Source organism: Charadrius vociferus, unplaced genomic scaffold (genome assembly GCF_000708025.1).
Source record: "Charadrius vociferus isolate BGI_N301 unplaced genomic scaffold, ASM70802v2 scaffold14, whole genome shotgun sequence".
Classification (NCBI taxonomy): Eukaryota; Metazoa; Chordata; class Aves; order Charadriiformes; family Charadriidae; genus Charadrius; species Charadrius vociferus.
In genome coordinates, this window is record NW_009648876.1 from 9,777,907 (window position 1) to 9,792,138 (window position 14,232).

The 14,232-nt window shown below is 45.7% G+C and overlaps 1 protein-coding gene across 1 annotated transcript in view; it reads left to right on the forward strand.

Annotated features, from left to right (window-relative positions):
- FLVCR2 (feline leukemia virus subgroup C cellular receptor family, member 2) overlaps nt 1-14,232 on the forward strand; it is a gene marked incomplete at its 5' end in the record, with an annotated part of 33,804 nt that overhangs the window by 7,474 nt on the left and 12,098 nt on the right. Inside the window, 3 exons of the mRNA XM_009887043.1 lie at nt 8,984-9,125; nt 9,602-9,742; nt 14,214-14,232. The exon at nt 14,214-14,232 is cut by the window's right edge and continues 52 nt beyond it. Coding sequence (XP_009885345.1) covers nt 8,984-9,125; nt 9,602-9,742; nt 14,214-14,232 — 302 coding nt within the window. The remainder of the gene's footprint in view (nt 1-8,983; nt 9,126-9,601; nt 9,743-14,213) is intronic.

Genomic DNA, 14,232 nt, shown 5'->3' on the forward strand with positions numbered 1-14,232 from the left:
AGGAATGCCTAAGTTTCTATAAATGGACAGTGGAGCCTGAAATGAACTTTTCCTTCCCATTTCATCCAGTGCTCTCTTCTCAGCCATACACCAAAGGCAGCTTTCCCTTCTCCCTCACAGAAGCAGTTGGCTTTTGGGTTATGTTCTGTGGAGGTTGCATAGGAGTTAAATGAAAGACTGCAGTGTTTTTGCTGAGAGTGGCTGCCCTATGGCACCTTCAGCGCTTGCCCTGCGGGATCCCGCAGGGCTGGCTATGTTAGGTGACTGCAGTAGGTCCTTGACCAAAGTATTTATCCTGACTGAGGATTTCGGCAGCAGCTGAGGTAGCTGTCAGAGCTGAACCCCCTCTTCTGCTTTACTCTTATCTGTTGCTGTCGTTTTGCTGTGTTGTGTTTCTTTCTCAGTAAACTGGGGGAAGGTGCATTCAAGACTGACAGGCTCGGGATGACTTGCATAGAGAAGTAGTTTTCCTCATACGGCATTGCATCATATTAAGCAGTATGAGCTGATGCCACAGAAGCAGAACTGTGATGAGGAAGGGAGTTTGCTTTGCTTCCAGAAGACCTTTGGTTGTGCAAGTGCAGGGTGACAAAAATACATTATCACCCGCGTCAGTGGGAGAGTAAAAAAGAGCCTAAGCCCTATCTTATCTTGTCACAAGGCCTGGATTACAATTTTTCCTTTCACAACTTGGGTCCTTTCTGCTTCTTAAAGAGAGAAAGGTGACTATGCTGTGGTTTGCAAACGTTTACATATGTTAACTTCCTGACTACCTGGATTTCAACAGGGTCTTGATTTTGCTGTCAGTGGTGTGGAATAAGCATATTCTGGACAGCAAACCAGACAGAAGTATACTGGGTAGGAACTGGCAGCTTCTGCTTTTCAGCTGGGTATTTTCAATTCTGCTGTAGCCCTTTGTATAGAAAGGCATCTGGGACCTGTGCTGATAGCAAAGGATTGGGAAGCCAATGTACAGTAGTAGCCACAGGGTGTAAGAAGGGGGTGGCCGTCTGCTCTCTGCAGATTGCAATACATGAATTATAGGGTCAGAAAGTTCAGCTGGTCCTGTGAAATGTCATGATTTTTGTGGGGAGGCACCTGTAGTTAGAAAAGGAGGGAGCACCATAGGGCAGAGCTTTAACACACAGACAAGAGTAGAGGAAGAGGCTGTGTTGGCCAAGGCTTTGGAATAGGTACCTCCTCAAAGGTGTTCCCTGCGTGAATGGAGATCCAGGTCTCATGCGTTTAATTATGTTGGCAGAACTGTTGGAGGGGCATCTGTCACGAGTCCTGTATGTATTGAGCGTGGTTCAAAGTTCCCCTCTCTCATACATGTAAAAGCAACGTAGTGAGGAGAAGAGCGCTTCTGCTCCCCTTCAGAAGCGCTCTTCTACTGCAACAAGAGGCACATTGTTCAGATCCAGCAAACTGTGCAGCTTCCCCCTCCTCCCACCGGTCAGATGTGTCGTTTTGCCGCTACCAGTTACGTTCTGCATCTTTGCGCTGGTTTGCACTACAGGGCAGCTAGTGTGGGCTGCATGACATCCTGGTCTAATTTCAGTCTGTTACTGAACAGCGTGGATGTTGCTGTACTTGGCTTGTGTATTTTGTCTGTAAGATTTTTGGAGAGACAACTTATTGTTGCAGTGGGTGGTTATCTAAGATGGAGGTTTCTAGAAGAACAACAGTTGCAGTGTGCAGGCTTGCTTTGTTCACTTTTCACCAAGAACCTTGGCTTCCCTGGTGATAATATTGTTGGATCGGTTCTCATCATTCATTTGGGGACTTTTACAGGATTTGTTTTCAAGTGCTCGGTATCTGAACCAATTGTATTAGAATCAAGTATAATTTAACAAAACCCAGAACCCCAAGTCCATTTCTACTATTATGTCTGGTGAAGAACATCTTGAAAATATGAAGCCTTACAGCCCTATCTGTCAGAAAACAAGTAAATCGGCATGTACAGCAGGACTGACTTGTTAAAACAATTGAAATATCAGTCATTTTCTTCCAAAGCATGGTAGTCCATCTGGTTCTCTAGAGCATTCCTCATCTCCATGTTTCTTGGTTGATGTGGATGTTGAGGATTAGGGGTGGTGCTGTGCCTTGTAAGTAAACGGTTCAAGAATGGTACTGCATCTCCCCAGCAGTTACACAAATCTTTCATGCTCCCCTGCTTTTGGAGGCAGTAGAGGAGGCTCCGTTAGAAATGGAGGTCTGGTCCTGGAGGGAATTGGGTTGGTGTGACCCTCAGAAGGCTTCTGGTAGTGGTACTGTGTGGGTGGTTCAGTGTAGGGCTGCCAGGAGGGAAGTCTTTGGCATAGGTAAAGTGTTTTTTATTCATGCTTTAAAACATTGAATTCGATAAGAGTTTCACAAATGTCCCTCAAAGAGAGGTCTGCAGCGGGTAGTTACATTCTACTATTTCTTTTCTCTAGGCTGATCCAGGTGGTGGTGGTGTGAGTGGTTATGTGTGAAAGATTGATTCCCAGAGCAAAATGACTGTGGAGCCTGTTAAAAGTGACTCTTCTGAGAGTGGACAGGTAGAGTAGCTCCAATAGTGTGGTGACAAATGCAATGAGCTCTCTTTGCTGAGAACAGGTGAAGCCCTTGATTTTATTTTATTTTTTTTTCCCAAAAGCCTTTCCTTTGGAAAGGTACAATGCATCAGAACAGAGGAGCACCTGGCCTAGGTCAGGCCAAGTTTGTCCGGCAGTCCCAGACCAGTCAGTGGTAAGTGCTAATGGAAAGACGGTAAAAAAGGAGTGTATCCTCCTAACTCTCTGAAGTCTTGGCTTGGGAACTTGCTGGGATTGTGTTGAAATCATAGTGTCTGAAAATCTTGTTGTATTGGTGTTTGTCAATGTGTAAACTTCGGTCTTTTGATTGCTACAGTTTTTGCCCATTTGGCCAAACCAGTGGGATGCTGGCCTGGGGTTTCCTGGGATTCCTGCCTGTGCTGTGCCTCTTAAAAAGTCACATCACTTTTTCCCTCCCTCCGTTGCTGATTTGGGTATTTGGTAACAAAGCAGAGTTAGCATTTTAGGGTGTCTATGTGCAAGTAGTGTGGGTTTTCTGTTGACTTTTTCTTTTGAACTCCTGGATGAATACCATGTGGCCCTGCCACCTTGTAGAAGAAATTAGTTGAAATAAATTGATTAAGATCTTCCACTGATAATGGTTCAGATTTTTGCCATGTGAAGAGGTTCTGTAGATGTGGAAACATCCCATAAATAACATGTTGTGAACACTGATGCAAGACTTCATTTACTTCTCCCTCTCTCAAATGTTCTCCTTCCACAGTGATCATCTTTTGGCCCTACAGACATTCTCGCAGGCTTCCTGATTTTGCTGTGTTTGAAGAGTTTTGACTTAGTTTGTAAAGTTGTTCTGCAGCCTTTTCTCGCCTAATACAGTTTCAGTTTAGCTTGGTCCAGCTTGCTGTCTCTTTTTCTTTGCTTGAAGGAGTAATGTCCAGTTTTTGAGTTGGGTGGTAGTGTGGTTTATTTATTTGTGGTTTTTGTTTTTGTGGTTTTGTGTGGTGTGTTTTTTTTTTTTTTACTTTGGTTCCTGTATTCTGTTCTAAAATCTTTTGCTGATATTCTCTAGGCTTACACTGAGCCTCTGATGCAGTGTCTTTACACAGTCTTAATGCCACTTGCAAGCATTAAATTTCTTTGGCTTTTCTTTTCAATTTCCTTTTAACAAGCTTCTTTCCTTTTAGGCAGCTCCCTCTTGCGAGTTAAATATTGCCATTGCTTTGGAGGGTGGGTTGTTTTTTTTTGTCACAGCTGCAAGGAAGCTGAATTTGAGTGCAGTGCAGAACCGTCCTGTAATATTGATTGTGGTGACACTGTGCTGCTCTAGGTCTAAATCACAAATTGTACTACCTCTTATAGGTTATCCTCAGAAAAGAGTATTTATGGAATCAAAAAATGCAGTCTCTGCATCATCCCTGTCATGACGCTTATTTAGCCTGCAAGGGCATTGTAGAAATTTCTCACTGTTATATTTTTTTCTGCCTTTGCAGCATCTCTCTCTTTCTGTCTTTTAACACTTTAATTGACCTTCCAGGTTTGGTGGTCTCTTCTGTCAATATTTGTGCTTACTTATGGAATTTTATAGGGCTCCTGTATTCCTGTTGCTGACTCTTAGTTTTCTTTAAGGTGGAGACCCACTCCTCCATCGATCATTCATTTACAGTTTTTATGCTGATGCTACACTGATTATCTTCCTTCAGCAGACTCTTAGTATACAAACAGCTAAACTTAAATTAGACATCCCATTTTCCATTTCAAGACTTCGGGTACATTTATACCATCTTATTAACTACTTGCTCTTGGTTTTGTTGCCTGTTCTTGTATACACTGGAATGTTGAACGTGATGTTGTTGTTAGGACTGGTCCTTGACAAAATTCAGGTAGGAAATACATTCCTTCTATCCTTTACCAGCCTTTAAAGAATAAGTCATCTGAACAGTGCACTCTGCTGTAATTGTTGACTTCCCTGGTATTCTGTTTAAAAATTACCCCAAAGCCTTCTTAAAATAAAGTGCCAGCAGGCTGGTTCCTGAGGAGAGATTCTCGGAGATCAGGACAGTGTTGTGTGTTTTGGGTGTGGGGATGCTGAATGATGGGCTGAATTTTGGGAACTGCAGCCTCTCTGTATAGGTCTTGGAGACTTTTCTGCCTGTACAAAGGTTGGAGATGCTGATTTGTATGCTGGTGAGAGGGACTGCACTATGAATCCTAATGACTGATGGTCTCTGTGAGGTGGGTATCACAGATGATTGCGGAGCCGACTTTGTTTTTACATTGCTTTATTTTCCCAGCCCTGACATGAGAGGTGTGGAAAAGAGAGAAAAGTTATTTTTCCATTGCTAAGGCATCTTTAAATTTTCTGGCTAACCAGTTACAGTGTTGTCTGCTGCGCTGATGGTGATGTGGGCACTGGCCTGCTGCGAACTAGGCTAAAAATCTCCTTATGAACATGAAACGTGAAGAGTGTGCGCGTATCATCGTGTTGTCTTTGTTGCTAAAAATGGTATGAGTAATCCAGGGTCTGTGAGTATCCTCCAGGAAACCTTCAGTTTTAGTAAGTCAAAGGGCATCATCTTCATAGGATTAACGTCATCAGTTTCTCTGAAATATAAAATGTAGCTCCTATGGCTATGATTGCTGGGATTCCCCCCCTTCTACCACCTAGTCCTTTGCTCAGGTTTAAGAAACTCCTAATGCATAAAAGTGGTTCCTCTTTTGTGAGGTGAAGATAGAGGACAAAACATCCATTTATGGTTAGAAAAATTGTTAGGGTCTTCTGAAAAGACAACAGCAGTGTCAAGAAAGCTGAGTAAGTCTGTGTCTCATTGGGTAGGTGATGACTACAGGACTTCCCAGTAAAGGATTTCTGAAAAATTTGCAAAACATTCGCAGTACCTTCTCTGCTACGTACATCAGATAGATCCCTTTTCGGGTAGGAAAAGCTAGAGGGAGATCTGAAAAGAGGGAATCTTGACTATGGTCCTGAGAATCTTTCGTTGGAGGTCAGAATAAAGCATGGATCTCTTCTCCTTTCCTGTTCTTGTTTTGCTGCCGTTCAGCAGTTCATGGGACTGGCATGTGATTGCAGAGAGCAGGAAGCCGAGAAACACCTAGCACAGGAATCCAGCCCAGTTCTTCCAAGAATGAAACGGTGATAAGACAAAGGATCAATTTCCAGGAAAGCGTTTATAGACTTCAGTTGGTAAAGGGTGGAGGGGCACGCATGAAACTTGCTATGTAACAGCTAGTAGGACTCTTCCCTTGAATGAAAAGGAGCAATGTTGAGAGTCTTTTCCTCAAAGCTTGAACCTTTGGGAATGCTAAGGAGACAGGAGTGAAGCCCAGTGTGTCTGTGTCCTGGGCTGAGCAGGCATGCTGGAGCCACAGGCCTGCACTTTGTCCACAAGCAGGGCAAAATAAATGCGCTGCAGAGATGAACACGCTTTTTCCCTCTAGGAGCGATCTTTGTGAGTGTCCTTATTTGTTGCAGTTGCCTTTTCTGTGCAGCTGCAGGGTTGATTCCCTTGTGCAGAGACGGGAGAGGTGTGCAATTTTAAGAAGATCAGAGTTTGAAGCCCCTGAGGCAGCTGATAGTTGTGCTTGTTGGTAGTCAGTGAGTCTTGGGTGTTGGTGGGCACCGTAGAAGAGGAGAGCAGACCTGAGTGACTGTGACAAGAACCTGGGGACAGGCCATGTCTGAACAAAGTTAAGCTCTGGCAAGTTTAGTCCTGTGTCAGAGTCTGCCTGTGATGTGTGGGTGTTAGGAAGGTTTGACCTTAGTAATGGTCTCTTCTGTTTCTTCCTAAGCTCTTTCAGTCCTTGACTTGCTACCTGGGACAGCACAACTTGTGTCTGTCTTCAGTGTGTGTAACCAACCCCTGAATGTTCTCATTCCTGACAGTGCCCTGAACCGGTGAGGCACATCTGTAATCTCTTGGTGACTCTTCCCAGTGGCTGTCTGTGATGTCCCAGCACCAACAATGAACTCAGCACAGATGCCTGTTGCTGATCCTGACCCAGGATATTCCAGGTCCCAGTGAAGGGCACTGTTTGACACAGGAGAAGTTTGGCCAGACATGGTTGAAAGGTACTTGTTCGTAAGCTAAATAGGGTGTTGGTGTTTAGCAGATAGCTCTGTTTGAAACATAGGTGTTCTTCTTGTCTCAAAAATCTGACAGCTGGATGGAGGAGGAGGGATTTTGTGGAGAGTCTTATGGGGCTGGATGGCACAAGATGATGTTTATCCCAACTACCAGATTTGGTACCTGAAGTGTATTTGTTCTGTGATCTTAATCCTGGCAAGCGCGTGGGTCTTCCAAAAGAGACAGAGACAGCATGCAGAAAGCACAAGGAGTTTTTGCTAGAAGGCAGCCCAGGCAACGTGTCTGAGCTTGTGCCTGGGTTACAGGGCTCCTGGGTCGTTCTGCTCTATGCTGACATGCTTGGATGTGATTTATGGGCAGCACAGTCCTCGCCTTTCTTAGTCCTTGCTTTCCGCACCTGTAGAGTAATACACCCTTTCCAGGGACTATGAAGATATTGAGCACTGCAGAATCCTTCTGTATGGCAGCAGTTGGCTGGTGCTGCTGTTCAGTCATCAGTGAGGCATAAACAGTATCCTCTCCAGTCCATTATCCTGGGACAATGGGTCATGGTGGTGCTAATTGATTCCTATTGATCTAATGTTTCCTATAAGGAAACGGTAAATGCAATGGGCTTAATTTGACTATATTGTCATTTCCATGTTTTGCATACTTATACCTCCTTTCTTAGTGTGATGAGGGCAGTAGGTCTATAGAGGTTGTATTGGTGTAGCATGAATAACCACTGTGGGTGGGATTTTTTTTTTTTTTATGCTGCTAGTCTCTATTGTTTCAGTTAGCACCGTTCTGGTACTGTTAGCACTTTCCCGTGTCCAGGCAAATGGTACAGCCTGCAAAAAGAGATTGGAAATCTCGTTTCAAGCAAGGATGAGGATGGCACATGGCATGTTTCTTTGTGCCTTCTCAGTCCTTCCATCTATTGGAGGCTCTTGTGTGTGCCTTGTCACTGTCCACACAGTCCACAACAGCTTAAATCAGGAAATAGCAAAGATGAGGGTGTTGTTAAACAAAAAATTGCTTTTGCCCTCAACAGGGGTGAATATGCACAGCCTTGAGAGCAACCAAGAGCTGAGCTTGAGCATGGCTCTTTTTCTGATGTCTGAGAGGGCTGCAAGTGCTGGGAATGGCCAGGGCAACGGGTAAATAAACACTGCTTGGGAACCGAACGGTGATTGAAACACAGCCGCTAACAGTGAAACACAAAGTGCGTGTGTGGGGAAGTGGCTTTTGTAGGCTCCTCTTGTGTTTAGAGTACTCATGAATGTGCTGAGTGCATTTTGGCTCTTACTTCATGAAAAGAAGAGTGTGCTCCTAAGCACGGAGGCAGCTATTTCTTGTCCCTTCTCTTTGAGGGTGGCACTGAAGGTCTGTTACACTGTCAGTCCCACTTCACAGCGTGGCAAAGCCTGTGCTGCTGCAGCTCCTTGTCACTGTCCTGGAGAAATAGCTCTGGAGTTTAAAGCTCTAATGTCCTCATTAAAGTGTGCTGCCACTGCAGGAGCTCCTCAGCTGGACATGTGGGGGGCTTTTGGCACAGCAGAGGCCAGAGCTGCAGGGGTTTCTTCTTGTAGCCCTTTGGAGCTAAGCATTTTATCCAGGGACAGTTGCCAAGCCCCATCACACAACCTTGATGTTTAGGATACCTGCTGTCAGCACCTTCTTTGCTCTCAACCTTGATGTTTTTCTAGGTTATCCCGGTGGTCATAGGTGAACCTTGTCTTGGGAGGGGGCCACATAAAGTGTCGATAGTAACAGTGTCATAAAGTGGCTGAGCCAGATTAATATCTCGCCCATTAGGAGTGGGCAGGTTTCTGTCTCTGCCCTTGCGCTTGTCTGGCTGGAAAATAAATTGGTTCAACTCATTAACCCAGCAAAGAATTGTGGTGGATTTTGATGGTCTGATTTCTGCCATTTTTAATGAACAAAATTGGATTACCAGGTGATTAGGCCAGCACCAGAGCAGATGCAAGATAAGGAGTTGAATGTGTGTATGTGTGTGTGTGGACGGGAACGAACATGCATGGGGGAGGACAGGGGAAGCAAGAACTCCATTTCAATGGAGGCAGGTATTCATTCTACTCGATTTTGTTGTAAAACCTTGCCTTGAATATCCTCACAATTTGAATTCAGTGGGGGGACCTCTCATATGGCTTAATTGCAATGGGTAGCTGGCTTTTATCTCTTAATTGCTGGGTGGTAAAGAAGATTTTCACCTTCATTGTGAAATTGGATTAGGCTCAGTTGAGCCCTTACTGGGCATCAGTGGGCTGAGCTATGGTGTGGTGGCAGTGTTGTGGTTCTATGTCACACCTCTGTGTATCCCCTCTCTCTCCTGCTCAGCTTGGCATCGCTGTGGGCTTTCTGGTCCCTCCAGTTCTGGTTCCCAATGTGGAGGATGTGGAGAAGCTGGCCTACCACATCAGCATTATGTTCTTCATGACTGCAGGTGTGGCAACCGCCCTATTCATCCTGGTTGTCATAGGTAAGGAGGTGGGGGAGCATGTCTATGAAACCAGGTGGGACTGAGAAGATCAGCCTGTGTGTGTGAGTGGCCTGTGTGCCTGGGAAACAGGCTGGGGTGGTCACCTGGGGATGTGTCCTAGCACACAGCTAACAGCGTCATGCGATACCATTTCTTGCTGCTTCAAGCCCTTGATGAACAGCACGTGTAGAAGGGAGCACAAGAGGTGGTGAGTGAGCCTGCCAAATTGTTCATTTCATCCTTTGATTGCCTGTGTAATAAAACCCTAGCATAAGTAAGTCATTAAAAAGCCAAAAGAAATCTTCTAAGGTTCAGTCATCTTGCCTGCAAACAGGGTGCTGAGCCTTGGGTTATGTCTTGGACCTGACTGCCTCTTAAGGGTAGGGAGGAAGAGGCAGGTTATATGGCATCACAGTGTGTGCTCAGGCTCCCTGATTGCACTGCTACAAACACGTGTACTTTGTGTCTGGTTTCAGTCTTCAAGGAGAAACCCCCGCACCCACCGAGCCGAGCTCAGGCCTTGATCCAGTCGAGACCAACAGAGGAGTATTCCTACGTGAAATCAATCCTCCGTCTGCTCCGCAATACCAACTTTTTGCTGCTTATGGTCACTTATGGTAAGGTCTGGCCTTTCTTCTGTACAGCTATCACTGCTAGACATGCTTAGTTTCTCCCTTCTTTTCTGTGTTCTGCCGGGGCAGTAACTGGCCTGAGTTGGTTTAGAGGAGCATAAGGATAGCTGTGCTGCCACAGACCAGGAGTCTTCCTAGCCCTGTAATCTCCAGCAGTGATTGCAAGCAAACTCATAGGGAAGAACAGAGGCAAGGCAAGCACACAGAGGACAATATGCCCCCACTACTGTTCTCCTAGTCTTTGACTGTTTTCTGTTCAGGGGATTTCCTTATCCTGTTGTCTTTTTTTCCAGTCTGTTAGTTACTTGCAATGAAATCTAAGTGCTTACCTAAGAAATACATGGAGCTGTGTCCGAGTGCAAGTCACAGCACTGAGTGAAAGTCATTTCCCAAGGCAAGGGTGCGGCTACCAGGCATCCCAATGGAGGTCACGTGGAGCATGCAGATGTGCAGACTACGTCAGCTTCCTTGGCAGTCCCTGTGAAGCAAATGGATGGAAGGATTGGAGAACACCTTCTTTTCCCATCTGTCCTTGCATGCTGGCTTTGCTGCTTGCTTCTCTTCAGCAGTGTTGGTCTGTTTCTCTGAGGGCAGTGTGATATGTTGAATCTCTTCCTGATGTTGCATTGTCATATGGAAAAGTGTTTTTCTGTTTAGCAGAAAAGCTTGTGATGTATTGTGATGTATGCCTGGTTGCATAATAGGATATACTGTAGCCAGCTAGTCTGCAGGGAGTTCAGTCCTCGCTTCCTAGCAGCTTGCTGTGGAAGTTCCTCAGGGGGAAAGTTAAATAGTGCTGGAAGTTCTGCTGTTCTGCCAGCAGTTGTGACAAAAGAACCTGGTGGATGAGTAGCCAGGTTGGAGAGAGTGACATGGTGGCTTTATACCTGCTGAGGGTGCTAATGGTCTTTGGAGTTGTTGAAATCGTGTCTTTCTTTTCAGTGCAGTAGTATTCTAGAAATAATCCTCTCAGATCCCCTTAAGCTCTGCTGGTTTGCATTGCAGCAGCTGGTTTGTTTTTTTTTTGTAGTACATGATGTCTTCAGAAAGTGGAGATAGAAAAAGTTGTCAGGCAGACTGTGTCTAAAAGTTGGATTCTGTCATCTGCTCAGTTTGCACTTACCCTTCAGGGAAAAGAAAGGGGAAAGCTTTTGTTCTAATAGGCATAAACAAGTCCTAGAAGAGAGAGGAGAGCTCTCAGTATGAAGAGCAGGTTTAGAATCTGACCACCCTGGGATAATTCCTTTCTGGCAGTCACAAACAACATGGAAAGGCTGTTCAGTGGCTCATAATTCAGTCTCTTTTCCTGCTGGTCTGTGCATTTATTCTATTCTTTGCTGTGTTGGCCTCATGTCAATCTCCAGCTTGATTTGAGATGGTGACTGTTACTCAGAGAGGGAACTATGCAGTGAAACTTTTTTTTTTAACTAGTCTGGCTTTAAAAAGGGGACAGTTTTTCCTATTCGAGTCAGAAGTTATGTTGGCCAAGATTTAAGACATCTGCAGCCACATGAGTGCAGCTGAGTCATCCTACCTAGCTAACAGAAAGATACCTGCAGCATCTCTTAGCTTTTGTATTAGCATAGTGTGTGGCAGGGGAGAGGAGGGGAAACCCGTTGCTTGTTCATCTCCACTGCATGTAGAAAGAATGGGGGCCCTTATACAATGTCAGGTCAGAACAGGTCTGCAGACCTCTAGGGTCTTGGCATTACCAGCAGCTGCCAACTTCTTTGCTGTGGTAAGACTTGCAGTGCTGGAAACATTGGTGGCCCTGTGGCTATGTTAGGAGGAGGCGGAGACAGGGCAGTGAGGCCTGCATGAGGAACCATTGTCCTGCGGGATGATGAGGGTGAAGAAGAGGGAGACCAATAGTCTAGCATGTAGGCAATAGGCTGCTTAGAGATAGAAGACTTAGATTCTAGTCTGAGGCTTAATAAGGGCTCATTTTGGAAGCGCAGGCAATAAACTTACGCTTCTAGCCTCTGTAAAATAGAACAGACATTGTGATGTCTCAAAAATGTTCTACAGCACATTACAAGCAAACCATAGTAACTAGCTAATGAATCGGGTGGGGCTGGACCTTCAGATGTCGTGCTCCCAGCTACTAATTCTGATTTTCCTTATCTGCATAGGCAAGTGGGCACTGCCTCATTGGAAACAACCCTTGCCTGTTTTTTGAGCATTCAAACAACTGTAATTCATGGAGAAACTTCACCGAGCAACTGTGACATGTGAAATGCCTACAACTTTTGCCAGCCCTCACAAATGCAAATTCGACACATTGTCTTGATTCTTAGAATATTTTGCCTGACTCTGATGCCAAATCTTGCTGCCAACTCTAGATTGCTTTCTGCCCAGCTTGGGAGCAGGGGCCCTTCTCTCTCTTGGAAATCACATGCATTGCAGAGCTGCTGTGAAGCTGGTGTACTGACAGCATCAGCTACCAGAGCATCGTCTGTCAGTCCCCAAAAGGCCACTGTTCTCTTGGCTGGGCGAGAAGTAGAGGTACGCAAATGACCGGTCTATGTTTATGCCCAGCTTTGAAGTGAAGCGGTAGAGGGACGGTGCTGATCTACCACACTCCCGTGTCCTGGCACTGCAGTTTGTGCTGTCTCCTAGTGAGCAGCGTGCTCCAGAGGTGGAGACAGGATGAAGCTGAATTAGGCTCCTGTGGGCTGTTTTGCTGTAGCCAAGTGTTGCAAAGAGCCAGCTTTCAAGGCTGGAGGGTTCCTCCTTGCTGTGCAATCTCCAGTTGTTCTCCTCCCTCCATGTTTGCTGGGCCTGCTGGAATTTCCCGACTTTCTGAGTAACTCTTGAAAAGGACTGGGTGGATTCCTCCTGCCTAATGAGCATGTCACTCAGTTGACTAGCCCTCCTGTAATCTCCTGATGCATGGTTTTGGAGCAGGGAGTTTTGTCACAGGCAATTGGCTTATTTGGGATTACTTGCATAAGGTTCTTCATCTGTTCTCAGTGTCAGAGATGGTGTGTGAAGGAAGTGTGATGTCCCCTCCAGCTGCCAATCTTGTGGCTCCTCACAGTGCTTCATGAGCTGCGTGGGGCAATGGGCATCCAATGTCCCAGTGGAGGAGTGGGCTAGGTGCAGGATTGCCGAGTACTTCAGGGTCAGGGGAGCTGGAGGACTTCAGGGTTAGGGGAGCTCAGGCCTTTGTTCCCTTTTGTCAAAGCTCTGCCTGCTAGACAGCACTTCTATATCATGAACTGCGATGTTTCTGCTTTTAGCTGAGGCTGAAAGAGGAAAAGTAGGAAGTGGGAACTTGACATGTATCTGTTCTGTCAGGATTTCAGGCATCTGTGCCGGAGTTTCAAAACCCATGCCTCCTTACAGAGCCTGTAGATGTGTGAGCTGCAGTGGTGAAATCTGTGTCCCCATCTCTCCCCCCATCAGGATCACTGAAGCCTTGAAGAGAAACCAACTGCAAATGTAAATGACTTTCTGAGAAGAAAGTTGTACTGACTGTTACAGACCTCATCCACCTGGGGAAGGTTTCTCAGTATCGCCCAAGGTGACAGTGTAGCCGTTGCAGTGGTGCTGGTCCAATGCCCACGTGGATGTTCTAGTCTACTATAAGTAAAGCTCTTGGTTTTTATGCCCTTTGGGAAGGTGTTTAACTGAACCAGAATTGCATGTAAGCTAAAGCAGAGTGTCTGAATGGGGCTTGACCAGTATCACCCCAACGGTTTCCATTCTCACCTTGGGTGATACTGAGAAACCTTCACCAGGTGGCTGATGCCTGTAACAGTTAATCTAACTTCCCTTTCAGAAAGACAATTACTTTCACAGTTGGGTTTTTTTTTTTTCAGGCTTCAGTGATATCTTTTAAAATGCAAGACTTTTCCCATGCAGACACACATACCAGGTGCCTGGGGGAAGTGCTGTTTGTGCTTCACCATCAGCTCTGCTCCTACTTGCCTTCTGGTGTTTCTTGGCACTTGGAGAGGATGTTTTTTTTACCGGCTCTCAGCAGGGAGAGTGCTGTCAGGCTCTTCTCTGTGAGGAAGCCACATAGGTCAACAGTACTGGTGTTAATTGAATCTCAGGTCCTTATTAAAGGTGTGATGCTGAGGCAGGTACTTTTCTAGTGTTATACCTTGGCTGGGGGGAGGAGAAAACTCCAATGCTAAAGATGGATCTGGCTGTGAGGGAGGGTTGAGACTCTATGCAGGACTTGCAAGACCTTTCAGTACCGGAAATGTGCACAGCCTTCCTCTAGCTGCTAAGGTAAGAACCATCCTTCTGCATGCTGAGATCTGGCTGTTCTTCATCTGCATCTCTTTCAGTAACCTATATCTAGCCAGTCTGGCTGGCTCTCCTGAGACGTGGCAGCCTTGTTATGGATTGCTGCTCCCAAGGATCTCTCTGCATTTCTAACTTTTCACTACCCAGCAGGAGAGTAGCAGGTTCTGAACATGCTGCATTTTTATACCCCTCTCAGGTCTGAATACAGGTTGCTT